General features: G+C 46.6%; 1 protein-coding gene across 1 annotated transcript; it reads left to right on the top strand.

Annotated features, from left to right (window-relative positions):
• Positions 1–1,815: 1,815 nt before the first annotated feature.
• Positions 1,816–11,745, top strand: LOC109880365 (eukaryotic translation initiation factor 3 subunit M). Its single transcript, XM_020472578.2, has 11 exons — positions 1,816–1,969; positions 2,815–2,947; positions 3,339–3,477; positions 3,702–3,825; positions 6,583–6,677; positions 6,917–7,000; positions 7,114–7,213; positions 7,387–7,468; positions 10,268–10,411; positions 10,759–10,819; positions 11,504–11,745. Exons 1-11 carry the CDS (start codon positions 1,928–1,930, stop codon positions 11,625–11,627), a joined length of 1,128 nt encoding a protein of 375 aa, XP_020328167.2. The 5' UTR covers positions 1,816–1,927; the 3' UTR covers positions 11,628–11,745.
• Positions 11,746–13,538: the final 1,793 nt, after the last annotated feature.

Raw genomic sequence — 13,538 nt, 5'->3', positions numbered from 1 at the left:
ACTGCTCTAGAGGAGATCTGCATGGAGGAATGGGCCAAAATACAAGCTAGCGTGTGAAAACCTTGTGAAGACTTACAGAAAACGTTTGACCTCTGTCATTGCCAATAAAGGGTATATAACAAAGTATTGAGATAAACTTTTGTTATTGACCAAATACTTATTTTCCACCATAATTTGCAAATAAATTCATTAAAAATCCTACAATGTGATTTTCAGGATTTTTTTTCTCATTTTGTCTGTCATAGTTGAAGTGTACCTATGATGAAAATTACAGGCCTCTCTCATCTTTTAAGTGGGAGAACTTGCACAATTGGTGGCTGACTAAATACATTTTTGCCCCACTGTATCTGACTGGCAGACTCTCCAGGAATTATGGTCTGGCCGCTCTCTTTCTCCATTTCATGATGTGAAATTTTCCTGTAATCAAACAGGAATTACTTGTTATAAGCAAACTGTGACCTATGTGCAGTTCATATCTCACTGCTATTAGATAAGTTAAAAAGCCATTTCTATGCCACGTCAAAGTGTCTCAAATGGGCAACATACGTAGACATGGATTACAGCAAACTGTTCTACACGTTATAGAGGAAACAGTACTGTATGGCTGAGTAAAGTTGAGACAGTTAACCCACCAAGACTTGGTATCCAAGGTCAGGATAGTATCCGTTTTATGAGACAGTAAAGAGGAAAGAAGAGAACACCATTGTTTGGGTGTGGAGGGTGCTTGGCTTTACTCTTAACGTGAAGATGTATGGCTTTACACCCCAATAGCTTGTAACCTGAGCCAGCTTTTAGGGGCAATTGCATCTCCAGTTACTCTAAAGCCCCCCCACCTCAATCACTCCAGGGGGAAGTGGCCTGCCTCTGCGGCTGACTAAATCACAGCATCCCACTTGATATACAGGCCCTGGTGCCATACCGCTGGGTCAGTGGGAGGGCTGTGTAAATGTGCTCCCCTCTGATGCTCACATTGTTTCCGGTGTCAACTCTGGGGAAAGTCATGGTGGTCCGAACAGAGAGGTAACTCAGCCAGATAACCTCCGTCCAAGGATCACCTCTACCACTGTAACTCTCAGCCAAGACATCCTGGGACTACCCCCCCAGATGATAGATTGATACCTGGATAAGAAGAGGAGAAAGGATGGCATGGACCATGGCAGTGGGTCTCGTTAACTTGTGACCCTGACCATACACTTTGAACCCAGTCTGTTCTTTTTGGAGCGCTCAAGCTGAGGTTATCCATTTCCAGATGGTGCATAAGTCATCTAGCAAAATAAACAGAATTATATGATTCCACTACCTGTTTCACACATTTAGTATCTCGGGAATCCTTATTGAAATCCTTCAATAAAAGTGTTTATCAATGAGATTGTAGGATGTTCTCAAAGAAACTGGGGCTCGGGGCTCCCGAGTGGTGCAGCAGTCTAAGGCACTGCATCTCAGTGCTAGAGGCGTCACTACAGACACCCTGGTTTGAATCCAGGCTGTAACACTCCGTGATTGGGAGTACCATAGGGCGGTGCACAATTGGCCCAGCGTCGTTTGGCTGGTGTAGGCCATCATTCTAAATAAGAATTTGTTCTTAACTGACTTGCCTAGTTAAATAAAGGTTACATTTAAACATGTAACAACTGGTGGGGGGAACAAAAACTAAATGGTTACATTGTATCATAATTACATAATCAAACACGAATAAACATTACATCGTTTGGCCGTATGTTGTAAATGTAGAGGTTAGGCTACCTAAGCATTTTGTATGAAACAATATGAGAAAAAGTTCAGTCCAGCAGAATTATCACTACGGTCACTTTAACAGGATGACCCGGAAGTGCATCATGTTTGCCGGTCGTAAAGCGTTTTCTTTTCCGGTGGCCTCAGCGGTAGTGCGAGCGTGGATTTGATCTAGGCTCACAAAAATAATTATAAAATGAGTGTCCCAGCATTTATCGACATAACTGAAGAAGACCAGGTACGATTTAAGTGTTTTAGTAATAGTAAAAAAAAAGAATGAGCACACTCATGTCGATATGTAACGTTACGACAAAGGGTGACATACCAGATAACATTAGCATGCTACCGTTAGCCATATAATGAGTCAATGCCAATGACTATGATCAGTACACTAGCTAGTTAGCCTAGCTGTTTGTTAGCTAGTATGCTAACTTTACAGCTGGATCCATTTTCACCCCCAGTTAAATGGATCTAGATCTCTTTGTAAACTAGCTATATCCCCGTGATTTGTGTTTACTTAATGAAACGTATTGCCAGCTGATGCATTTGTTTTACACGTAACTAGGAATGTACGTTAGGTAACTAGCGAACAGTTAGTTGCAGTCTACAACATCAACAATTTTTTCAATGTTTGCATCCAATGTAGCTAGCTAACTGGTTAGAATAGTTGACTAGCTTTGGATGAAGACACAAGCTAGTTGTAATGTATAGATTAACTGCCAGCTGTAAGGCTTGGAGAAGGAAAATACGTCATTGTGCAGCCTTAATCAAATGTACAATTTAAATATCTTTAGTGACAGCTGTTAAGTAGTGCATGTTTTGTTATTGGACTAAGTGTCATCGCTGTGTCTGTAGTTTAATCTGGGGTGCATTCATTAGTCTGATTCCGTTAAACTTTTTACAACGGAAAATATGTACTTTTTACTCAAGGAACCAAACAGAAGCAAATGGGAAAGGACCCAATAGAAACTGTAGTTTTCGTTGGAGAACGTTTTACGTTTGGTTTCACAGACAAAATGTTTCGCAAAGGAATCTGACTAATAAATACACCCCTGTTCTTTTATAACATGTTGTTGTTGACAGGCCTCAGAGCTCAGGGCCTACATCAAAGCCAAAGGAGCAGAGATCTCAGAGGAAAACTCAGAAGGTGGTCTCCATGTGGACCTGGCTCAAATCATTGAGGCCTGTGACGTCTGCCTCAAGGACGACGATAAAGGTGAGTGACACCAGGGAAACGCTAACCTATAGCCAGTGGCACTTCTAAAGGACTGCTCACATTGGTGAAGTATCCATGTAGAGGCATCTACAGATACGCCTGTCTGCATGATGTCAGCACACACATGAACTGTAAACTGTCCTCTCTCACTCTTGTCTTTCTGTCTGTCAGCCCCTCCCCCTCATTGTCTTGTTCCCTTAATTCATCTGCTGTTTCTACCTCTGCTGTTTTCCTTTCCATCTCTCTACCCATCCTGTCCTTTTTGTTTTTTCCTGGACCCCCACTTATATTTGTTTTTCTGTTTCATCCTAAAAGTGGCTGGTATGAATGAGTCTTGAATGATGATGAATGGTGTCATTGTGATTGATAGTTGTCTCTCTCCTCTCTGTAGAAGTGGAGAGTGTGATGAACAGCATAGTGTCGCTGCTACTCATCCTGGAGACAGAGAAACAGGAGACCCTGATCGAGAGTCTGTGTGAGAAGCTGGTCAAGTCCCGAGAGGGAGAGAGGCCTTCCCTCAGGATGCAGCTGTAAGTCCACACACTCATCTATCTCTGTTCTCTACTAGTCTCCCTGACCGGTGAGGTATGCAGCCACCCACACGATGCCTGGAGCACTCGGACATAGTGAATGGAGTCAGCGACCCAAGATTTGGGTTTGTTTATGCATTATGGAAGAAGTGGGACCCTTGTAAACACTAACTGTAAGCCATGTCTTAATGGTCAAGTTAACGTGTATGGTTTTGGTTGTGTAGGCTGAGTAACCTGTTCCATGGTATGGATGAGACGGCCCCAGTGAGGTACACAGTCTACTGCAGCCTCATCAAGGTAGCAACCACCTGCAACGCCATCGCTTTCATCCCCACGGACCTCGACCAGGTACGCTCACCGTGCACACTCGCCATACACTGTCACTCTCACCGTGCACACTCACCATACACTGTCACTCTCACTGTGCACACTCGCCATATACTGTCACTCTCACCGTGCACACTCGCCATACACTGTCACGCTCACCGTGCACACTCGCCATATACTGTCACTCTCACCGTGCACACTCACCATACACTGTCACGCTCACTGTGCACACTCACCATATACTGTCACTCTCACCGTGCACACTCGCCATACACTGTCACTCTCACCGTGCACACTCGCCATACACTGTCACTCTCACTGTGCACACTCGCCATACACTGTCACTCTCACTGTGCACACTCGCCATACACTGTCACTCTCACTGTGCACACTCGTCATATACTGTCGCTCTGATTGTGCACACTCGCCATATACTGTCACTCTCATTGTGCACACTCGCCATATACTGTCACTCTCACCGTGTACACTCGCCATACACTGTCACGCTCACTGTGCACACTCGCCATACACTGTCACGCTCACTGTGCACACTCTCCATACACTGTCACTCTCACTGTGCACACTCGCCATATATTGTCACTCACCGCGTACACTCGCCATATACTGTCACTCACCGTGCACACTCGCCATACACTGTCACACTCACCGTGCACGGTCACTCTCACCATGCACATTTGCCATATACTGTCACTCACCGTGCACACTCGCCATATACTGTCACTCTCACCGTGCACACTCGCCATATACTGTCACTCTCACCGTGCACACTCGCCATATACTGTCACTCTCACCGTGCACACTCGCCATATACTGTCACTCTCACCGTGCACACTCGCCATATACTGTCACTCTCACCGTGCACACTCGCCATATACTGTCACTCTCACCGTGCACACTCGCCATATACTGTCACTCTCACCGTGCACACTCGCCATATACTGTCACTCTCACCGTGCACACTCGCCATATACTGTCACTCTCACCGTGCACACTCGCCATATACTGTCACTCTCACCGTGCACACTCGCCATATACTGTCACTCTCACCGTGCACACTCGCCATATACTGTCACTCTCACCGTGCACACTCGCCATATACTGTCACTCTCACCGTGCACACTCGCCATATACTGTCACTCTCACCGTGCACACTCGCCATATACTGTCACTCTCACCGTGCACACTCGCCATATACTGTCACTCTCACCGTGCACACTCGCCATATACTGTCACTCTCACCGTGCACACTCGCCATATACTGTCACTCTCACCGTGCACACTCGCCATATACTGTCACTCTCACCGTGCACACTCGCCATATACTGTCACTCTCACCGTGCACACTCGCCATATACTGTCACTCTCACCGTGCACACTCGCCATATACTGTCACTCTCACCGTGCACACTCGCCATATACTGTCACTCTCACCGTGCACACTCGCCATATACTGTCACTCTCACCGTGCACACTCGCCATATACTGTCACTCTCACCGTGCACACTCGCCATATACTGTCACTCTCACCGTGCACACTCGCCATATACTGTCACTCTCACCGTGCACACTCGCCATATACTGTCACTCTCACCGTGCACACTCGCCATATACTGTCACTCTCACCGTGCACACTCGCCATATACTGTCACTCTCACCGTGCACACTCGCCATATACTGTCACTCTCGCCGTGCACACTCGCCATATACTGTCACTCTCGCCGTGCACACTCGCCATATACTGTCACTCTCGCCGTGCACACTCGCCATATACTGTCACTCTCGCCGTGCACACTCGCCATATACTGTCACTCTCGCCGTGCACACTCGCCATATACTGTCACTCTCGCCGTGCACACTCGCCATATACTGTCACTCTCGCCGTGCACACTCGCCATATACTGTCACTCTCGCCGTGCACACTCGCCATATACTGTCACTCTCGCCGTGCACACTCGCCATATACTGTCACTCTCGCCGTGCACACTCGCCATATACTGTCACTCTCGCCGTGCACACTCGCCATATACTGTCACTCTCGCCGTGCACACTCGCCATATACTGTCACTCTCGCCATATACTGTCACACTCGCCATATACTGTCACTCTCACCGTGCAGACTCGCCATATACTGTCACACTCACCGTGCACACTCGCCATATACTGTCACTCTCACCGTGCACACTCGCCATATACTGTCACTCTCACCGTGCACACTCGCCATATACTGTCACTCTCACCGTGCACACTCGCCATATACTGTCACTCTCACCGTGCACACTCGCCATATACTGTCACTCTCACCGTGCACACTCGCCATATACTGTCACACTCGCCATATACTGTCACACTCGCCATATACTGTCACACTCGCCATATACTGTCACTCTCACCGTGCGCACTCGCCATATACTGTCACTCTCACCGTGCAGAATCGCCATATACTGTCACTCTCACCGTGCAGACTCGCCATATACTGTCACACTCACCGTGCCGCCATATACTGTCACACTCACCGTGCACACTCGCCATATACTGTCACTCTCACCGTGCACACTCGCCATATACTGTCACTCTCACCGTGCACACTCGCCATATACTGTCACACTCACCGTGCACACTCGCCATATACTGTCACACTCACCGATGTGCTCATCCAATCCATACCAGTCACATGTAAGGGCTCTGTGCAGGAACAAGACCTTGTAGAGGAAGGATGATTGACGTTTCCATGGCTCTGCTTGTGTGTTTGTGGTTCAGGTGCGTAAGTGGATCACAGACTGGAACCTGAACACAGAGAAGAAACACACACTGCTAAGGCTGGTGTACGAGGCCCTGGTCGAATGTAAGAAGAGGTAACTAACTATACACAGCCTTGTGGTGTCATCAACACAGTCTGGTGCCTGGTAGGGTCATTGACACAGTCTGGTGCCTGGTGGTGTCTTCGGCACATTCATTCTCTGTTATGATTGTTTATTTTCCATATTTTTCTAAAAGTAATTCCTCAGTACAATGGGATATGTGTTGTGTATCTGCAATGTTTTCTTTTTCTGAGCTGGTTCTTGTGTCACTGAGTGTGTGTGTTCCTCTGCAGCGAGGCTGCAGCTAAGGTGATGGTGGAGCTGCTGGGGAGTTACACAGAGGACAACGCCTCACAAGCACGCGTTGATGCCCACAGGTACATATATACCCACCTCTATCCTACTGTTATCCTACCATCATAACTACAAGATCTGACACGTGACTGGCTGTCTTTGCTGTTACTCACCCCTCTCTGGTTCCTCCCCCCAGATGCATTGTACGAGCCCTGAAAGACCCCAACACCTTCCTGTTGGACCACCTCCTGGCCCTCAAACCTGTCCGCTTCCTAGAGGGAGAACTCCTCCACGACGTGAGTACTGAAGCCCAGCTCAGGGAACAGCTCATCCTGCTGATAACAAGGCCGTGACATTTGAACTCTGAGGATTTAATAGGTTCATATGAATCCATTCATAACAAAGATGCTACATTATTACCTGGTTGTTTTAACAGTGACTTCTCTCGCTCTCTCTCCTTCATTCACAGCTCCTAACCATCTTTGTGAGTGCAAAGCTAGCTGCCTACGTGAAGTTTTACCAGAGCAACAAAGACTTCATCGATTCCCTCGGTGAGTGATCAAGACTCAATGGGGCTACCTCGCGGCTAGTGACCTGACTGCAGAGATCAAATCCCCCCCGGGGACACACACACCCTGCCTAGCCTAAATCGCTGACCTCCGTGGATACAGGGTTGGAATGTGTGTGTCAGCAGTGTCTCTCTGTCCACACACACACACTGCTGAGAACGTAGTTGTCCAATTAACATGGTTGGTCCTCCCACATAAGTCAGGTGGTATTGGCTCTCACTGCAGACATGGTGGTGTTTGTGTTAATATGCCTAGTCACTGTAGTTCCACACTGCTGGGCACAGAGGCAATTCGCCAAGGGACCCTCCCTGAGTCAAGTGGAATTGAGTGTGCTCGTGTGTTCATCACAGAACGATTACCTCTTGGAGTTTCCCTCCAAGGTCGCCCTGAGAGTTTGAACCGTAGTCAGTTACATTCTTCATCACCCAGCCAACTGACAATTATTGTGCATTCAGTAATTATAGTTAATGATCTCATGATTAATGGTACCTAAGAGTTGGTGACCTGTCATTGATTGATATCTATTTCATTGTCATGTCTTGTTATTCCTGTGTTTTAATAACTGTCTTCCTGTCCCCAGGTCTCAACCATGATGTTATTCCTGTGTTTTAATAACTGTCTTCCTGTCCCCAGGTCTCAACCATGATGTTATTCCTGTGTTTTACTGACTGTCTTCCTGTCCCCAGGTCTCAACCATGATGTTAGTCCTGTGTTTTATTGACTGTCTTCCTGTCCCCAGGTCTCAACCATGATGTTAGTCCTGTGTTTTATTGACTGTCTTCCTGTCCCCAGGTCTCAACCATGATGTTAGTCCTGTCCCCAGGTCTCAACCATGATGTCTGTCCTGTCCCCAGGTCTCAACCATGATGTCTGTCCTGTCCCCAGGTCTCAACCATGATGTCTGTCCTGTCCCCAGGTCTCAACCATGATGTCTGTCCTGTCCCCAGGTCTCAACCATGATGTCTGTCCTGTCCCCAGGTCTCAACCATGATGTTAGTCCTGTGTTTTATTGATGGTCTTCCTGTCCCCAGGTCTCAACCATGTTAGTCCTGTGTTTTATTGACTGTCTTCCTGTCCCCAGGTGTCAACCATGATGTTAGTCCTGTCCCCAGGTGTCAACCATGATGTTAGTCCTGTCCCCAGGTCTCAACCATGATGTTAGTCCTGTGTTTTACTGACTGTCTTCCTGTCCCCAGGTCTCAACCATGATGTTAGTCCTGTGTTTTACTGACTGTCTTCCTGTCCCCAGGTCTCAACCATGATGTTAGTCCTGTGTTTTATTGACTGTCTTCCTGTCCCCAGGTCTCAACCATGATGTTAGTCCTGTGTTTTATTGACTGTCTTCCTGTCCCCAGGTCTCAACCATGATGTTAGTCCTGTCCCCAGGTCTCAACCATGATGTCTGTCCTGTCCCCAGGTCTCAACCATGATGTCTGTCCTGTCCCCAGGTCTCAACCATGATGTTAGTCCTGTCCCCAGGTCTCAACCATGATGTTAGTCCTGTGTTTTATTGATGGTCTTCCTGTCCCCAGGTCTCAACCATGTTAGTCCTGTGTTTTATTGACTGTCTTCCTGTCCCCAGGTGTCAACCATGATGTTAGTCCTGTCCCCAGGTGTCAACCATGATGTTAGTCCTGTCCCCAGGTCTCAACCATGATGTCTGTCCTGTGTTTTATGACTGTCTTCCTGTCCCCAGGTCTCAACCATGATGTTAGTCCTGTGTTTTACTGACTGTCTTCCTGTCCCCAGGTCTCAACCATGATGTTAGTCCTGTGTTTTATTCACTGTTAGTCCTGTCCCCAGGTCTCAACCATGATGTTAGTCCTGTCCCCAGGTCTCAACCATGATGTTAGTCCTGTCCCCAGGTCTCAACCATGATGTTAGTCCTGTGTTTTACTGACTGTCTTCCTGTTCCCAGGTCTCAACCATGATGTTAGTCCTGTCCCCAGGTCTCAACCATGATGTTAGTCCTGTGTTTTACTGACGGTCTTCCTGTCCCCAGGTCTCAACCATGATGTTAGTCCTGTCCCCAGGTCTCAACCATGATGTTAGTCCTGTGTTTTATTGACTGTCTTCCTGTCCCCAGGTCTCAACCATGATGTTAGTCCTGTGTTTTACTGACTGTCTTCCTGTCCCCAGGTCTCAACCATGATGTTAGTCCTGTGTTTTATTGACAGTCTTCCTGTCCCCAGGTCTCAACCATGATGTTAGTCCTGTGTTTTACTGACTGTCTTCCTGTCCCCAGGTCTCAACCATGATGTTAGTCCTGTGTTTTATTGACTGTCTTCCTGTCCCTAGGTCTCAACCATGATGTTAGTCCTGTGTTTTATTGACTGTCTTCCTGTCCCCAGGTCTCAACCATGATGTTAGTCCTGTGTTTTATTGACTGTCTTCCTGTCCCCAGGTCTCAACCATGATGTTAGTCCTGTGTTTTATTGACTGTCTTCCTGTCCCTAGGTCTCAACCATGTTAGTCCTGTGTTTTATTGACTGTCTTCCTGTCCCCAGGTCTCAACCATGATGTTAGTCCTGTGTTTTATTGACTGTCTTCCTGTCCCCAGGTCTCAACCATGATGTTAGTCCTGTCCCCAGGTCTCAACCATGATGTTAGTCCTGTGTTTTATTGACTGTCTTCCTGTCCCCAGGTCTCAACCATGATGTTAGTCCTGTCCCCAGGTCTCAACCATGATGTTAGTCCTGTGTTTTACTGACGGTCTTCCTGTCCCCAGGTCTCAACCATGATGTTAGTCCTGTGTTTTACTGACGGTCTTCCTGTCCCCAGGTCTCAACCATGAGCAGAACATGGCTAAGATGTGTCTGCTGACGTTCATGGGCATGGCGGTGGAGTTTAAAGAGATCTCCTTTGACACCATGCAGCAGGAGCTGCAGTTAGAAGAAGACCAAGTAGAAGCCTTCGTCATCGACGGTACCAACACCGCCTCAAATCCAATCTGACCCACACACCCTCTAATAATACTATACTCCCCTCTGACAACGCTGGAATTCCCCCTCGGTGCAACAGTCCACCTATCTATAAACACAAAAAGTTCAAACGGTCAAAACAGGATGTTGTCTGTAGATGTATTTTTTTTTACAAATTGAGGAACCAAACTGTCATAGGAGCAGACATGTAGGAGTTTGTATCCTTATTGTTACTGTGACGTTGGTCGTCCTCTCAGAAGTCTGTAATGTGTTTGAGGGTTGCCTTGACACACGGATACTCCCTCTTGTCTGCCGCCCACCTCAATGTCTTCCTGTCTCTTTTGTCTGTAGCCGTTCGGACTAAGATGGTGTACTGCAAGATTGACCAGACACAGCGAAAGGTTATCGTGAGGTAAGCCAAAAGAATAATATTTTAAGAACGTGCTATTCAAATCAGGTGTATTCTGCCATGTCAGCGGCTGCGTTTGGCAGGCTAAAGCTGTGTCGTATTACGGCGAAACATTTTGCAACAGAAAACGGAAACTGGTGTTGTAGTAGTCCCTCCCCTTTTTCAGTCCTTTTTCTTCCGTTTGGTGCCTAATGAATATGACCCTGTAATAGACACTCTTTACTGTGTAGCAATCAGCTCAAGGTTTCTGACAACCCTTCTTCAGAGCTCCCCACTATAAAACCATAGAGTTGGTCTTTGTTCTTGTGTTGCTGTACAGAAATACTTTTTTTCACCTTTGGAGGCTTTTTTTTTGCCAGTTGAGTATAAATGCTATTGTTGATGGGTTTCCGCAAAGGAAATCTAGACATCTATTTTTATTCTGTGCTACAAAACAGGTTCCCTTTGACTCTGATCTGATTGGTGCTTACGGTTGTGGTATGTTCTATGCATACCTATTAATCATAGGGTTTTGTTGTGTGTATGACAAGGAAAATGTCTTCCCTCTAGGTACTTCAGACGTATTACTACACTGTCAGAGGGAGACTCAAAGCTCTTAAGATTTCCAATGATACCTTTCAGGGTTGCCAGGTATGGCATTATGCTCCCCTTTCCCTAACCAGGTGTCTTCATCTCTGCCCCCATCAGCCACAGCACACACCGCACCTTCGGCAAGCAGCAGTGGCAGCAGCTCTACGACAGTCTCAGCTCCTGGAAGGGCAATTTGGCAACTGTGAAGACCAGCCTCCAGACCCTGTCCCCCTCTGCCTAAGATCTCTCTCCAAAACCCACTTTAAAAAAACTTTCCCCTTTCCTTTGTTAAACTCCCTTGGTTGAATCTTCTGTCACCATTTTTATATTCACCCAATAAAAGACTAATTGAGATCTTCCATGGTTGTTTTGCTTGTCTTAATACCAGATGTAAATCATGTCTAGCTGTTTACAGGGGCAAGTGGTAGCGCAGAAGTTTCAGCATCACATGCGAACATCAGCAGTGACCGTGTTCTCCAGAGAAGCTGCTGTCTGTTGTGTTAATGGTTGCTCTTCACCTGGCGACCCGGAGCATCTGGCTCTAGTTAGACCCAGAGTGGCCATGTGAGATGGGGGGTGACGGGGCCTGTTACTGAGGGTGACAAATGGGTCACCTGATTAAGAACTTTATAGACCCTACTCTTATCAGTGCTGTCAACCTGACTCCTCAGCTGAGGTCAGAGCAGTGTTACTTTCAGCACTAGGTTTTTAGACTTTGGGTGAGGTGTTGGGAAACTGAAGGAATACCGTGTCCTATCTCAATGGTCTCCCACCTCTAATACAGAGCAGTTTTATGATTTCACTCAAGATGAAACATTTACTGTAATATTTATGGTATGACTGGTCTTCTCTTTATCTGTGCCACTTCCACAGAAGACTAGTGACTGGCATTGACCACATTCCTTACCCTAGCCTGGTCCATCTTATTTCATGCTAAAACACTTCAACAGCCCTGGACACTGTTGGACAATTCTGAATGATAAAAGAGAAAATGTTCACAAAATACACTAATGAGCTGACCAGAATGGAATTCCACTCCCTCCTAATGCTGTAAGAGGACAAATGATTGGCTGTTACACTGGTGTGTTAGAATCTGATCTCTAGCAGCATTCCAGAGCATTATGTTCTGAACTGTGCTGGTGTATGTGTTGGATCAGGCATTAGATATGAAAGGGTTCTCTCCCTCAGGGACTGATGAAATGTAGTTGATGAAGCACAGAAGTTGTGTCAAATCAACTTCTTGCTAAAACACCACTGCTGTCATACTTTCGACGACAAATTGACAACGTACCTTTACATTGTAATGGACTTTTTCCAAAAAGATTTTGCATCACTGCACAGTTAATTTAGACAGCAGAAATACAGCGGTGGTTTGTCAGTCAAAACAAAGTCTACTTTGAAGAGACATGAGGAAGGGAGCAACACCATTGTTTGCCAGTCTACTGGGCAGAGCCAAAACCAAACAGAAACCTGTGTTAATGGTGATGTCACAGCTCTGGCCCAGCAGCGTCTGCAGAAGCTCAAGGCTCACTCCTATCCCAGAGTCCTCTGGGAGAAGCATCCCCTGGTCTTTTCAGAGGGAGTAAATCACACAACACTCCTCATGGTCACCACCAGCAAGGTGGGGTACGGAGAAAGCAGGTTTAGACTAATGTAGTGAGACAGTTAGGTTTACTGAACACTGTGGAAGTCCCCATTAACCTGCCCCACATCTCTCTCTGTACGAGTATTTCTCCATCTGTCTATCTCTCCTGCTCTACCCCCATATCCCTCTCTTTCTCTCCCTCTCGGCTTTAAGTGTGTATGTACTGACATGTATGTGTATCTGATTGATGAACATACACACACTACATGTAACTTGTAAAGCCTTTTGTCTGTAATGTATTTGTCATTATATGTCGAACACCAGTAAGACTAGTTGTTACTGATGAGGATCCTTATCAAATCAAACATATCTCAATTCTCTCTCTCTCTGTTCCCCTCTTTCTCTCTCTCTGTTCCCCTCTTTCTCTCTCTCTGTTCCCCTCTTTCTCTCTCTCTCTCTCTGTTCCCCCTTCTTCTCTCTCTCTGTTCCCCTCTTTCTCTCTCTCTCTCTCCTCTGTTCCCCTCTTTCTCTCTCTCTGTTCCCCTCTTTCTTTCTCTCTGTTCCCCT

This window comes from Oncorhynchus kisutch, unplaced genomic scaffold (genome assembly GCF_002021735.2).
Source record: "Oncorhynchus kisutch isolate 150728-3 unplaced genomic scaffold, Okis_V2 scaffold1447, whole genome shotgun sequence".
In the NCBI taxonomy this organism is placed as follows: domain Eukaryota; kingdom Metazoa; phylum Chordata; class Actinopteri; order Salmoniformes; family Salmonidae; genus Oncorhynchus; species Oncorhynchus kisutch.
This window is presented reverse-complemented; position numbering and strand designations above follow the sequence as displayed.